Here is a 15,604-nt window from a genome sequence, read left to right on the forward strand (position 1 = left end):
ATCATACTTAGGGGGTCGTCTAATCATTAGGTTAACATCTTAGTTATGCTGTTATAGGCCAAGGCTGCCGGGGTCCGGAAATATGATTACCTAACAGGCCTCTGTCACTCCACTGGGTCATGGTTTCCTCTCCTCTCATTTCCTCCTCCTCATCAAGCAGACTAGTTCTTGTGTAGTTTTTCTGCTTCTCTCTCTCCCCCCCCCCCGCCCCCCCCCCCCCCCCTATTTATTTGCAGGTATCGCCACCCTCGGAGCTGCATAATGACCTCCGGCCCCGCTGAAGTGATTGTATATCATATTTTTTGTGTGTGTTTCTGTGCTCTGTGCCTCTCCTCTCCATGCCTCTCCTCTCCTCTCCTCTCCTCTCCTCTCCTCTCCTCTCCTCTCCTCTCCTCTCCTCTTCCTTCTCCTTTTCCTCTCCCTCTCCTCTCCCTTCCTCTCCTCTTTCCCCTCCTTCTCCTTCTCCTCTCCTCTACCTCCCCTTCACTCTACTTCTACTCTCCTCTACCCCTCTCCTCTCCTACCCTACCTATCCTATCCTCTACCTGTCCTCCCCCTTCTCCTCTCTCTTTACCCAGCCGGCCATCAGCAGGAGGGTCCCCCTACATGAGCCTGGTCCTGCTCAAGGTTTCTTCCTGTTAAAGGGGAGTTTTTCCTTGCCACTGTTGCTTGTCTGGGGTCAGGCCCTGGGATTCTGGAAAGCGCCTTGAAACAATTTTGATTGTATAAGACGCTATATAAATAAAGATTGATTTGATTTGAATCCCATCAACGCGCCTGCCAGTGAGGAAGCAGGGCCTGGGGACTTGGGAACAGGCTCTCATATCTCCGGGGCTGAATTTGCCAAGGTAGTCAAAAAACTCCTCGGTGGCAAGGTCCCAGGGGTGGATGAGATCCGCCCAGAGTTCCTTAAGGCTCTGGATGTTGTAGGGCTGTCTTGGTTGACTCGACTCTGCAACATCGCGTGGTCATCGGGGGCGGTGCCGCTGGATTGGCAGAGCGGGGTGGTAGTCCCTCTTTTTAAGAAGGGGGACCGGAGGGTGTGTTCCAACTATAGGGGGATCACACTCCTCAGCCTCCCTGGTAAGGTCTATGCAGGGGTACTGGAGAGGAGGGTCTGCCGGATAGTCGAACCTCGGATTCAGGAGGAGCAATGTGGTTTTCGTCCTGGGTGTGGAATGGTGGACCAGCTCTACACCCTCAGCAGGGTCTTCGAGGGTGCACAGGAGTTTGCCCAACCAGCCCACATGTGTTTTGTGGACTTGGAGAAGGCATTCGACCGTGTCCCTCGGGGGCTCCTGTGGGGGGTCCTCCGAGAGTATGGGGTTTCGGGCCCCCTGATACGGGCCGTCCGCTCCCTGTACGATCGGTGTCAGATATTGGTCCGCATTGTTGGCAGTAAGTTGAACTCGTTTCCAGTGAGGGTTGGTCTCTGCCAGGGCTGCCCTTTGTCACCAATTCTGTTAATAACTTTTATGGACAGAATTTCTAGGTGCAGTCATGGTGTTGAGGGGGTCCAGTTTGGTGACCTCAGGATTGGGTCTCTGCTCTTTGCAGATGATGTGGTCCTGTTGGCGTCATCGGCCCATAACCTCCAACGATCACTGGATCGGTTCGCCGCTGCGTGTGAAGCAGCTGGGATGAGAATCAGCACCTCCAAATCCGAGGCCATGGTTCTCAACCAAAAAAGGTGGAGTGCCTTCTCCGGGTCAAGGAGGAGATCCTGCCCCAAGTCAATGAGTTCAAGTACCTCGGGGTCTTGTTCAGAAGTGAGGGAAGAATGGGGCAGGAGATCGACAGTCGGATTGGTGTGGCATCCGCAGTAATGCGGACTCTGCACCAGTCCATTGTGGTGAAGAGAGCGCTGAGCCAAAAGGCCTCACCTATGGTCATGAGCTTTGGGTAATGACCGAAAGAACAAGATCACGGGTACAAGCGGCCGAAATGAGCTTCCTCCGTAGGGTGGGTGGGCTCTCCCTTAGAGATAGGGTGAGAAGCTCTCCCATCTGGGAGGAGCTCGGAGTAGAGCCGCTGCCCCTCCACTTTGAGAGGAGCCAGATGAGGTGGCTTGGGCATCTAATTAGTATTCCCCCTGGATGCCTCCCTGGTGAGGTGTTCAGGGCATGTCCCTCTGGTAGGAGGCCCCCAGGAAGACCCAGGACACTTTGGACAGACTATGTCTCTCGACTGGTCTGGGAACCCCTGGGGATCCCCCCAGACGAGCTGGAAGAAGTAGTTGGGGAGAGGGAAGTCTGGGCCTCTCTGCTTAGGCTGCTGCCCCCGCGACCCGACCCCAGATAAGCGGTACAGGATGGATGGATAAATTCTGGTGCTTCAATAAATTTTAATAAAGTTTGCCTTTTAAAATGAGCCAGCACTGCAGCGAGAAAGCAGCTGTCAGCTTGCGTACGCCCATTTGAGTTGAAGCAGAGTATTGCCTGCCTCACCTGCTGACTTTTCTCTGCACTTTATTGTGCGATCAGCAGGAATAGTTCTCTCACACATGCATAAAAGACATTACGTGGACTGCAGAAAGTCATGGTGTATAACGACTATTTCTGTGAAGTTCATATTAGCAATATGCTGAGGAACAAAAACTGGCACGCGTCATGCAACCCAGTTTGTATTGGATCATGCAGTCAGACCTGAGGCACAATTTGCCCCTGCCTCACCCTGGGTTTCTGCCCTGGATTTGATTGGGAAAAACTCAAATTCGGCAATTTTTACTCAATAAAATGGCAGAAATGTGTAGTCATACTCAAATGCATTTTTAACACATATTAGTGGGAAATATTAATATTTATTTATGTACACTTTCTTTTTTCTGCCTCCCTTGACCGCACGTTACTGGTACAGAGACTATTTACATAAGGCTAGAGGAAACGTGCAACTGATAAATTAGGAATGCGCAGATAAAAAATTAAACTAAAGTGCAAAAATGTGCATAAATAAGTTTAAACTGTAGCTACGTGGGATACTAAGCTAGGGTGTTGTGTAAATGTAGTGCAGTGAGATATGGAGTGGTGTATGGGGGGTCAGCTGTAATTCAGCAAGGACACAGTTCTGGGGAAGAAGCTGTTCCTCATTCTGCTGGTCCTTGTCTTTAGGGTTCTGAAGCGCCTACCCGAGGGCAGGGGGGAGAACAGTCTGTGGGTGGGGTGGGAGGAGTCCTTACAGATGCTGCATGCTCGACGCAGGCAGCACTTCAGAAGAAGTGACAGTTGGAAGTGGGGTCCCTGTGGTACATTGGCCAGTTTTCAGCACCTCCTGCAGAGCCTTGTGCTCAGCGATAGTACAGCTTACATATCAGACTGTCACACCATTTCTAAAGATGCTTTCTATCACACAACAATAAAAGTTCACCAGGACTGCTACCTTGCTTCAAACAAGCATTAAACTGGAAAAGCTACCATTTTAACCATTAAGTCAACATCCCAGGTAGGGTGTAGCTGTAGTTCATAGTGTTCGGGGCATTGTTATTAACTTTATAGATAAAAGCTTCCCTCAGGGTCCTGAGTCCTCAAACTTTCCTCCACATTGTAAAAGGACTGAAGGTTAATTTTAGACAGCTTGACACCCAGGCTCATTGTCTATATTTATTCTCTCAAACAAACAGCTGCAATGAAAACCAATCCATTACAAGGGGAGGGGGGACAGCTGCCATTCCAAAAATGAGACAGTGCATTATGAAATGATCACTGTTAGACAGAGAGGGCTGCAAATGAGCACACAAGACTGTCAAACTCGCAGACTTGTTTTAGAATACTGCTTTTAATTTAAAGTGAACTTTGTGTGTACAGTTTTATTTGAAGCCACAATGGTGGGGAATAGCAGTCCGCCATTGTCATCCTATATCATGGATGAGGATACACTGAAGAGGAAACAGAAGGAAAAACTAAAGAAGTTGATGGCTACAGGTGGCAATCCAAGGCCTGCACGGTCTCTACTCTTCTTGACATTGAGGAATCCTTTCCGCAAGGCATGCCTCAGTATTGTGGAGTGGAAGTATCCTGATACTTATTTCTGGGAAATTATCCCCATATTTTTCAAATTCATTACATGATTAGTGTTTCTTTTTTTCTTTTGGTGAGATTTTTCATTTCTGTTTTTTAGTATGATATAAAATGATTAATCATTTTTGTGTGTAAGATTCCAATGAACTACTCACAGACCTTTTGAAATCATAATTCTACTCGCCATCTTTGCCAACTGCGTAGCTCTTGCAGTGTACTTGCCCATGCCTGAGGAAGACAGCAACAACACAAACAGTAACTTGGTACGTCACTCTGCTTATGCCCATGGTTTTGTCTGATAACCTTTTTGAAATTACACATGTACACATATAACCCGCATATTTTTATGAGGGTGGAATAAGCTATAAAATAATAATGTGGGGTATTGTAACCTTTGATCAAAGGCAAATATTCTTTACAAAATAAACAATATTTACTTTGCTCAAAGGGTAGAATATTTTACTATAGAGGGTATTTACAAAAAATTTAGTCTGTTACCAAAATAAAATAAACAGTTATTTTTATCCAACAAAATCTCATACAGATGCACACCGTCTGTCTGTCTGTCTATCTGTCTGTCAACAAACCATACAACCTCAAAAATAATTGGTCAAACATATGTTTATTTACAAATAACACCTTTTGAAAATAAGCTATTTCTTATGTTTTATAGGAAAGTCTGGAGTATATCTTCCTCATCATCTTCTCTGTAGAGTGTTTCCTGAAGATTGTTGCATATGGATTTCTATTTCATGCAGATGCATACTTAAGAAATTGCTGGAACATTCTGGATTTTGTCTGTGTATCTGTGGGGTAAGCAGGATTGTTTATTTATTTATTTATTTATTAAGCTACGGCATTTGTAGAGATTCAAGAAATATAATGTGGCATATGCACCTAAGCCATGGTAATGAATGTGATGTGATATGAAATTGTTAGAAAATGCTGGGAGTAAGGCTGCTAACAATGCGGTGGGTTCCAAATCCCAAACTTTTGTGTCCCTGTTCCTACAGCAAACCATTCATTTAATTCCCCCTTGTCAGTTGTGTTTGTGCATCTCTATCTATTTCGCTTTTTTTCTTTTTCTTTCATTATTTTTCTAGGATCTGTTTTCAGATCATAGTTATACAGTTATTGTTCATTCCACCCCAAGTCCGCCGCCAAAGTCCAGAACTCCACCAAGAAATCTGCTACGGAGCAGTTTCCCTGGGGGAGGGATAGTAGGCGCGTGGCCGTGTCCCAGGAGTGGTCTGGGCAGTCATAGACCACCTTCAGGCTTCCCTCCCTCTATATTGTTCCCTCCAACTCGGCATAAGACATGGCTTCCAGGCGGCTGTGGGAACTCTCCGCCTGTGCTCACAGCAGCGCCTTGCGTCGTAACAGACCAACTAGATAAGACACTTTGGCTAAATCGTTAGTGAACAACTGCACCTTCTGTTGAAACACTAAACGGCACTGGAGGAGAAACCCCAACACTTGTCCAGGTCCCCCTGGAATGGTTCCGGGTCGCAGATGTGAGTGCTGGGGATCCACGGGGATGTGCCGATGGTGCTGGCAGTGGGACTGGCAGGTTGCGGAGCAGAGCCCACAAGGAGTGCGACCTGTTGTGTCAGATCAGCCATTGCCTTGGCCACCTGGGTGCTGTTCTCAACCAGGGCTTGTAACAGCTGTCCATGTTGCCCCAGTAGGGCTGCCTGGCAAGACACAGCGTGTATCCGTGGGGTCCATTTATTGGCTGATTCGTTCTGTTACAGCTCTGCAGACACGATTATAGAACCTAAAAGCAAACACACATGACTGACTGGAGTTGGAGCAAGGATTTGTTTATTGTCAAGGTTTTTAGGACAGAAACCAAGAGGTGCAGGCGGCAGAAGAATCACAATCGAACAGGAGTGGGCTGGGCAGCACGAACAGGCATCCGAGCTGGGTGATCTGTGGGAGAAATGAACAATCAGATAAGCGCAGGAAACAGGAATCATGAAGCCAACTAGAATTCAAACTTCTTGGAGCCAGGCTGTACCACGGGGGGTTAACAACAAATTGGTGAAGAATGAGATGTGGACAAGGCTTATAAAATGGACGGCAGGTGTGGGTGATTAGCTGGAGATGGGCTCCAGGTGTGCGTCGATCGCCTGACGGGGGAGGGTCTGGAAGCTGCTCCACCCAGCTCGGAAATAAACAGACAGAGGAAACATAGAAGAGACACAGACAAGGAGGGGGAGAGGGAAACACTTGGGATTCCTAAAAGCTATAGTTATACAGTTATGTACAGTATCTCATCTTTTCAATAAATTTAGCACTATACTTTTGCTGGCAGACTTAGCCTTGACCATATTTTGGGGGGAGGTATTACGTTTGCAAGCACAGTGGGTGGTGATAGCTCAGTCTGTGGGAACTGGGATGAGAACCAGAGGGTTCTCAGTTAGAGCCCCAGTGCAGACAAAACGGAAGGTGTTCTGGTTGTAGGTGCGAGAACACATTCAGAGCACTGCCGAGGTACCCTTGAGCAAGGTTCCTCACCCCCAGGGCCCTGCGATGAACTAGCGACTTATGAGTGGACCCTGCCTTTTCCCATTGTGTACTCAACCTGTGACCCTGAAAGGGATAAAGCAGTTAAGATGAGATCACATTTAAACAGCAAAAAAGCAGATATTCACACATAATCAATTAATCAATCAATCAATACTTTTATTTTTTTATTTTAAAAAATTGTGCTGTTCACCGTTGATATGGCAGCAGCACGACAAGACTGTAAAGGTGCATGTGGAAAGGATATACGATTTTACACTGACAAGTGTTAAGTGTAAGGATCTATTGCAAAATATTACCAAAAAAGACTAATAAATCAGAAGCAAAGCCCCTTCCTTCGGTAGTGTGAGCATGAGTTAATTTTGAATGCTATGAATAAAGATTAGGCCAAACCAAAATATGCTCTAGATTTAAGAAACAAATGGTTTTCTTTACCTCACACTGAAGATGCAGCCAGACTCTCTCGCTACGAGTTGAGCTTTGTGTGGAAGGATTCACCTCTGTGCCTCTGAATTCATTGTTGGGGGATAAACAACATCACTACCCCTTCCACTGATCTGTTCTGACTGTCACTGCTCCTTACCTTGTGTTACCATTTCCTTCCCTTCTGTGCCAGATTGCGTTAACATCAATAGAACAGTAAGGGAGAGAGATATAGAGATATTCATTTTAGTGAACCTGGACTCTTGACACTTTTTACAGAAATATATAACAAGTATAATTCATAGTAGATTTACCATGTGAGGCAAATTGTATAAAAGTGGATTGTATAGCAACCTCCCTGTGGAAAAATATGCTGAGAACTAATTGAATCATCATAGCAAAAATATGTCATGCTCTGTATACTTTTGTCTTTTCTCCCAGTCTCTTCACTGTTGCCATGGATGCCATTAACCACATCAGTGGGGTGGAAGCTTCGATAGGAGATAAGGGTGGTGGTTTTGACATGAAAGCTCTGAGAGCATTCAGAGTCCTTCGTCCACTCAGACTAGTCTCTGGAGTCCCCAGTTAGTAGCTCTTAGCCATTTACCATTTATAAATAATGATTCTGTCAATAGATGTTTTCACTTGACTTACAAGTTTAACATTTGACACATCACATTTTTCACTATCTTACTGCATCCTCAGGCCTACAGGTGGTGATGAACTCCATTCTGAAGTCCATGTTGCCCCTGTTTCATATCACACTGTTGGTTTTTTTCATGGTTACTATTTACTCCATTATGGGATTGGAGCTGTTCAAGTGCAAAATGCACAAGACCTGCTACTACATTGGCACAAGTTCAGTATCAACTGCAACAGGAAGTATTGCACATTAATGCACCAGTGTGGAAGCTAACAATTGTGATGTAAAACAGAGTAGAATCGGTATTCTTTGTTATATTAACAAAAATGTTACCTTCTTTATCAAAGGTCCCATAATTCAAAATGCACTTTTACTCAATTTTCACATGAAACAGTCTGTGGAGACCCCTACAGTTGTATGCCAGTGCATTCTCTCAGCATTTCTCCAAACCTATATAACAGCTCAAGCCCTCACACAATTTATGGCAAGTTGTGAAATACAGACAAATGCATTGGCCAAACCTCTGTAAAGCCTTACTGGAGACAATTGATCAAATTTATTCGAATGAATCGCTTTAACACACATTTTTAACACATTCTTTAACACATTTTTGTTTATAAACATTAAATTGATGAGGAATCAGCAAAACTAGCTGGTTTCCTGACATGTCTGCTCACTTGTCCAATTGCCTACCATGTTAATTTCAGTGGGAAGATCCTTTGAAACCTGAAATAAGCTTAATTTCTAACTAACCATTTCTTCTACAGTGTTTATACTAAATCTTGTGAAAATGTACACACTTACATTTCTGGAAGATGTTACATTTTACAAGCTTAAATTTTACATTTTAATGCTTCTGATGTGGAAAAAGCCCACATAAAGAATTTCAATGACGGTCATGGGTGGGGAGACAATATCTCCATCAGAATGTTATTTAGGTAGATTATACTCCATTGGCTCAGGTTATGTTTCAGATTTTATATCAGATTTCTGATCACCAAACTAGGTCATGTAATGCATTTTTAATTTTAAAAAGTCATTATGGTCTTACCTTTACTTATAAATGTCAAGTCAAAATGCTTTACTGTGTGCCTCAGTAAGAGCTTCTTCACATTCATATGAATGCTGAGCATACGAAAAGGTTACTCACATTTTATACATCAGCTAAACTACAGACATTCGTGCATATATGTGTGTGTGTGTGTGTGTACGTACATACACACATATATTATGTTTGAAACATTTGACTGGTGAAATTAAGATGCTTTTTTGCATGCCAGTGGTTTGCTCACACCTATTGGTACACTATGAAAATTCTATTCCAGTGCATGGTGTTCAACATCAAATAGTAAACAGAATCTTTTCCATAATTGCTTTTGGAGCTTTTTCCACAGAGTATGGTACACTAAATATGACTGAGAAATACTATCTGAATTAAAATAGTGGTGTGTATATATATCTAATGAGGTATGTACGATGTAAGTATATCACTGTGGTGCCTTACATATATAAACATTCAGGTCTTGTCTTTCAGACATTATTGCTACAGTAGAAAATGAGAAACCAGCTCCATGTGCCCAAGCTGGCAATGGTCGCCGCTGTCTAATCAATGGCACTGAATGTCGAATTGGGTGGCCAGGCCCAAACCAGGGCATTACCCATTTTGATAACCTGGGCTTTTCCATGCTGACTGTCTACCAGTGTATCACCACACAGGGTTGGACCGATGTCCTCTACTGGGTAAATCTAGAGTGGAAAAGTCTGATTTTCTGTCTATTTAATTGTTCTTTATTATTGAATTAAAGCAATACAATTTTGGCAGACAAAGGAGTTTGATCATAAATGACTGTGATCATAAAGCAACACACTATGATAATGTAACTTTATAGTAAAAGTGCACTATGTAGTCTTGCATGGCTTCTTTTATCTTTGCTTCAAATCGTCAAGATATCCCCTTGATCCATTAGCTGACAGCCCTACCAACATCAAAAGAACACTAGGGGTACAGGAGGTGCACAAACACATAAGGTGGTTGTGGAAGTGGGTTAATGCCTGTGTGAATATAAGGAAAAGGCAACACAGCCTTTGACATGAAGTAAATTTTCTCAAATACGCCATGCCTCCTGTTCTGATGGTGGAGCGTAGACAAAAAATGAGAAAGTTCAATGTAATTAAACATTGATTTTTACACTAATGGATGTGATCTATTTGTGATCTCGTACAAGATCACAAATAGCACCTTTAATGCTTATATAAGAAATATACAACAGGTGTAAGTCAAAATATGTAAGGAGATTGCCTGCTTGGTGGTCTGTGGTCTGTGCTTGCTGAATGTGTTTTTTTCCTAGCCTTTATTATATATTTCTTGCACATCTCAACAAAATGTAGGAAATGTTCAATCAGGTTTGCAAAATGAAAATTGCATCAAATTATGATAGTCGCGCCTGGATTTGATGGATGCTGAGAGCCTCTTAGCTATTCTGGTACTTTAAATGTAGCAACTGGACTTTTTGAATTTCTTGAAGACATTTCACCGCTTACCAAGAGGTTTCATCAGTTCTGAGTGTTTGGGAGATCCGGATAATCTTTGTCTTCAGAAGCCATTAACACATATTTGCGCTTTAGTCACCTGGTTGTTGGTTTTAACTGCATCCCCAGGAGGAGAAGAGGCCATTCACACCTGGCTACAAGTTAAACTAACAAACCTCATTGTGTCAGGGGAATTCTCAATGAGCCACATAATTAGGAATGAAGCAACCAACAACCAGGTGACTGAATGTCAAAATGTCTTAATGGCACCTGAAGAGTATAATTATCTGTAACTTCTAAACAGTCAGTTAGAACTGATGAAGCCTCTTGCATGAGAGGTGAAACATCTTCAAGAAATTCAAACAGTCCAGCTGCTAACATTCAACAACCACAATTACCATGACATGGATGACCACAGACATACAACTCTTAGCTGTCTGACTGGAAATTATTATATACATTTTTATCATTATTAAACATTATTACATTGGATTACATTACAGTCATTACCAGTTCCTTGGTATGATGGTCAGGCATCTAGATACTTTTTTGTTATAAAGTTATTTCCAAATGATTTGTTTTTACATCTGCATTTCTTATTAACAATTTAATATGTCTTGGGTATGTTATTATACTAACAATCTGACAGGTAAATGATGCCATTGGAATGGAATGGCCTTGGATCTACTTCACCACACTCATCCTGGTTGGCTCTTTTTTTGTTCTCAACCTGATTCTTGGTGTACTCAGTGGGTAGGAAAACATGTTTTTCACCTCCTCTCTTGTCTGTGTCTTTTTTCAGGAAAATTTGAAAAATTAAATCAATAAATTGTTTTGCTTTCCATTAGTGAGTTTACAAAAGAGCGTGAGAAAGCAAAGTCACGTGGAGAGTTTCAAAAGCTGAGGGAAACCCAACAGTTGGATGAGGACCTGAAAGGATATATGGAATGGATCACTCAGGCTGAGGTCTTAGACAATGAACAAGAGAGCCATGGTAAGAAAACCACAATATACTCAACCTAAAAATAATATATTTTTTTATTTAATTTTTTTTTAACTGTCTTTAATTTTCTTTGTCTTTAATAGGCTTACTCTAAAAATAAAAACCCTATGGGGTGGGGTCTTTTGATGTATTTAGATTGTCCACAGATAATTATTAAATTGTAGCCACATCTTTTTAGCCATTAGAAAGTTTGGAGCAACTTAAGATACCCATGTTGTCTGCGATCCCTAGCAGGCGAGTCTTCAAATACCACATCTGGAAAAGGCAAAAATAACCCAAAATTGACAATTCTTACAGAGTGTCTATCTTGAGGATTTTGTGATAGGATCAGACCACCTTGTATTCCAAAATACAGGGGTTCTGGTTTAAGTAAAAAATGAAAACTTTAAAGAACACAAAAACCGCAAGGTGAAATTGTCTCATTGAAATCACAAAAAAAAACAAAAAAACAGCTTACTGAATGTAAAGCAAAAACACCTCCTACCTCTTGCCAGACTTGGTGGGTGTGCTGGAGGTGTTCCTGGACCAACGGAAAGCCGCCTCTTTGTCATTAGCTGAAAAAGAGGAGATTAGTCTGACGATGCTATCCTGAAGACTGGCTAGCAAAATCCCATCGCCTGACAAAAGGCCCCCAAACCTGGCAACTGAACGGCGTGCCTTAACCGGAAACAATATCCAGAGAAATACCCTGGAGTTGAAATAGATGCTGTATCAGAAGGTTAGCAGTCTCGAGGGCAGACAGGAAGCTTTGTCAGGATGGACATAATGTACAGCTTTTGAAAAATGGTCAACCACTGTTAGAATGACTGTGTTACCTTCTGAGAGAGGAAGCCTAATAAGAATGTGGAAGAAACTGCCAATTAGATGGGCATCCTACAGTAGTTGGTTGTTTAGCCTGTGCGTCCTGGACCACTAGTTCAATGCTCGACTTAGCAGCTCCCACGACCACTGAAGTTGGTAGAATGGTCTCCACTGGAAACTCTTCTTTGAGCTGAAAAACTAGCAAACCGGTGGATCCAGCTTAAGATTCTGGAATCTGGGCCGGTGGACTGTGACCCAGAAACAAAGCAGCGAGCCTTACAGGAATTAAGGCGACAAGCAGATCTCAAAAAGGACAGGGACTTGTGGGCTGTCCAGACCACAAAAGGGTGAAATTACTCCTTCCAGGCAATGTCTCAATTCCTGGAGGGTTACAAAGACAGCAAAAGTTCCTGATGACCATAATTTTGCCTGCATGGATCAGGATGATAAAGAATGGGTGCAGTGGTGAACAGGCACTTCAACTGCCAGAAAGTGGAATCAGCTAAATGGAAGAGACAAAAGGAATCTTGGAAGAGTTCGGTATGTGAGTGGATCTGCCATGGCTCTAATTATGAATGAACTGCCTATAAAAGTTAACAAACCCCAGGAACATCTGAATATCCTTGTGGGGGGTCAGGAATAGCCATTATGCTATGGCTTGGATCTTAGCAGGGTCTGCCTCTAGCTGCCCCTTTTCTACCATAAAACCTAAAAAGTTAACTGAAGACCCATGGGATTCACACTTCTCAGACTTTACATATAAATTGTTTTCCAGAAGTCTCTGGAGTACCAATCTGATGTGTTGTGCTTGTTTTTTTGAGACAAAATCAGAATGTAGTCAATATACACAAAAACAAACTTATTAAGTATGTCTCAATACATCATTCACCAAAGCCTGAAATACGACAGAGGCATTTGTCAACCCGAACAGCATACCGGTAAGTGGATACTTGAAATGCCTCAGAGGGGTGTTAAATGTCGTCTTCCATTCATTACCCTCCTTGATGTGGACCAGGTGATAGGCATTGTGCAAGTCCAACTTAATAAAGGCATTGGATCAAAGCAGAATCAAAAAGAGGAAGACAATATTTATTCTTTCCTGTGATGTTGAGCCCCCTAAAATCAATGCAAGGACATAGAGTCTTGTCCTTTTTCTCCACAAAGAAGAAACCTGCCCCTACTAGTGAAGACGTTGGAAGACGAGGTACTTGGAGATGTATTCTTCCATGAATATTTCACTGGTGTGGGAATGAAGGACTCACTGTTACGCTCGAGAGGACTGGCGGTCAAGTGTGGTGGAACCCCAAAGAAGGCAGACAGACACGGGAATTAAAAAAGTAAACTCTGAAGGTTTAATGAAGCAAAAAAAAAAACCAGGAGGGAAGAAACAAAATGAGAGAGGCCGAGACAAACTATAGGTGCGTGATGCGGCAGACGAACCAAGTTCGAGATCCAGGGGCGAGAGTCTGTGGGAGAGTCCAAGTGTCCAGAGGATAGGAGAAATCCGTCCGAGGAAGGGGAAGAGGAAGAGGTCAGAGGAAGAGGGGCTAGGAAGGTTGCAGAGGAGTCTCTGGAAGACGCAGGGAGACGCAGGGAGTCGCTGGGGAGCCTGGAGAGATGCTGGGTCCACGGGACGTGTTGCCAAAAACATCAGTAAGATCAAGCACTGGCCTGAGTGCATAGGGGCCTTTTATGGGTGCAGAGTCGTTTGGACGGATTGGGTGCAGCTGCAGGAGAGGGCCCAGGTGGTGGTGGTTGAGCTGATTGCCCAGGAGGAGGTGGGGCCAGAGTAGGAGTCACAACAGTACCCCCCCCCCTTACGGGAGGCACCGGACGACCGCCCAGGAGCATCCGGGTGCTCCCGGTAGAAGTCTTCGAGGAGGGAGGGGTCAGCGAGATAGGATGGGGGCACCCAGCTCCGGTCTTCGGGGCCGTAACCCACCCAATCCACCAGGTACTGGAAGCCCCTTCCCCGTCGGCGGACCGCCAGCAGCTTGTTAACGCTCCACACCGGCTCTCCGTCCGACAGGACCTGTGGGGGAGGTGGAGTCGGAGCAGGAGGGGACAGGGGGCTGGTGGAGAAGGGTTTAATGAGCGAGACGTGGAAGACCGGGTGGACCTTGAGGGCGGCAGGGAGATCCAAACGGACTGCAGAGGGGTTGACGATGCTGCAGATGGTGTATGGACCAATGTAGCGGGGGTTCAGCTTTCTGGAGGAAGTCTGTGAGGTCTGGAGGGGCAGGTCCCGGGCCAACAGCCAGACCTTCTGGCCAGGCCGGTAAGCAGGGGCCGGCCTCCTTCGCCGGTTGGCCGAACGCCGGGACTGCTCAGTGGCCCGCAAGATGGCTTTGCGGGCAGTCTTCCAGATGCGCCTACATCGGCGGAGATGGGCCCTGGTAGACGGCACTGCGATCTCCAGCTCCTGCTGGGGGAACAGAGGGGGTTGGTAGCCCAGGAAACATTGAAAGGGGGACATACCAGTAGCAGAGCTCTCCATGGCGTTGAGGGAGTATTCCACCCACGGCAGGAACTTGGACCAGGAGGCAGGATTGCTGGTGGTCACGCAGCGCAGGGCCGCCTCCAAAGCCTGGTTGGCCCGTTCGGCTTGTCCGTTGGACTGGGGGTGGTACCCAGAGGACAGGCTGACCGTGGCCCCAATCCCCTTGCAGAAGGCCTGCCACACCCTAGAAGTGAATTGGGGGCCACGGTCAGAGACCACGTCAAGGGGGATCCCATGGAGACGTACCACGTGGGAGACCAGGAGTTCAGCTGTTTCTGCAGCAGAAGGGAGTTTGGGGAGGGCGACAAAGTGGACCCCCTTGGAGAAGCGGTCCACAATGGTCAGGATGGTGTCGTTCCCCTGCGAGACGGGGAGGCCCGTCACAAAATCCAGGGCTACGTGAGACCAGGGTCGACTGGGGACGGGAAGGGGGTGCAGAAGGCCTGCTGGCGAGCGATGGGAGGCCTTGCTGCGGGCACAGACCGTGCAGGCGCCCACAAACTCCCGAACATCCTCTTGGAGGTTGGGCCACCAGAAGCGCCGCTGCACAAACTCCGCCGTCCGACGCACGCCCGGATGGCAGGCGAAACAACTGGAGTGGCCCCACTCTAGCACCTGCGGCCGGACGGAGGAAGGCACGAACATTCGGCCCTGAGGCCCGTTCCCAGGATCTGGCTCGTCTCTCTGGGCTTGCTCGACGGCCGTCTCGATCGGCCAGGAGATGACCCCTATGACCCGGGCCGGGGGAACGATGGTGTCAGGGTCCCTGGGGACGCCGGGGAATTCCTCCGGAAACTGGCGGGAGAGGGCATCAGCCCGGATATTCTTGGAACCAGGACGGAAAGTGAGGGTGAAATCAAACCGACTGAAGAAGAGAGCCCAGCGGCCCTGTCTGGGATTGAGTCTCTTGGCCGTTCTCACATAGGTCAAGTTCTTATGGTCCGACCACACAAGGAACGGGTGCTTTGCTCCCTCCAGCCAGTGTCTCCACTCCACCAAGGCTCCATAGACCGCCAGAAGTTCCCTGTTGCCCACATCGTAATTTCGTTCAGCCGGATCAAAACGGCGGGAAAAGTAGGCACATGGGTGAATCTTCTGGTCTGCCTCGGACCGCTGGGAGAGGACTGCCCCGATGCCCGCGTCCGAAGCATCGACCTCGACGA

General features: G+C 45.7%; 1 protein-coding gene across 3 annotated transcripts in view; it reads left to right on the forward strand.

Moving 5' to 3' along the window:
- Window positions 1-3,684: 3,684 nt before the first annotated feature.
- The window catches only part of LOC101064508 (dihydropyridine-sensitive L-type skeletal muscle calcium channel subunit alpha-1-like), a 54,529-nt gene continuing 42,609 nt past the window's right edge, over window positions 3,685-15,604 (forward strand). Inside the window, exons 1-8 of one of the 3 annotated variants that reach the window (XM_029832869.1) lie at window positions 3,685-4,005; window positions 4,171-4,276; window positions 4,687-4,826; window positions 7,407-7,549; window positions 7,671-7,823; window positions 9,143-9,348; window positions 10,787-10,890; window positions 10,986-11,131. In XM_029832869.1, coding sequence (XP_029688729.1) covers window positions 3,818-4,005; window positions 4,171-4,276; window positions 4,687-4,826; window positions 7,407-7,549; window positions 7,671-7,823; window positions 9,143-9,348; window positions 10,787-10,890; window positions 10,986-11,131 — 1,186 coding nt within the window. In that variant the 5' untranslated portion in view covers window positions 3,685-3,817. Of the gene's footprint in view, window positions 4,087-4,170; window positions 4,277-4,686; window positions 4,827-7,406; window positions 7,550-7,670; window positions 7,824-9,142; window positions 9,349-10,786; window positions 10,891-10,985; window positions 11,132-15,604 lie in introns of those variants that run through there. The other 2 variants (XM_029832870.1, XM_029832871.1) reach the window with 2 other exon arrangements.

This window comes from Takifugu rubripes, chromosome 2 (assembly GCF_901000725.2).
Source record: "Takifugu rubripes chromosome 2, fTakRub1.2, whole genome shotgun sequence".
In the NCBI taxonomy this organism is placed as follows: domain Eukaryota; kingdom Metazoa; phylum Chordata; class Actinopteri; order Tetraodontiformes; family Tetraodontidae; genus Takifugu; species Takifugu rubripes.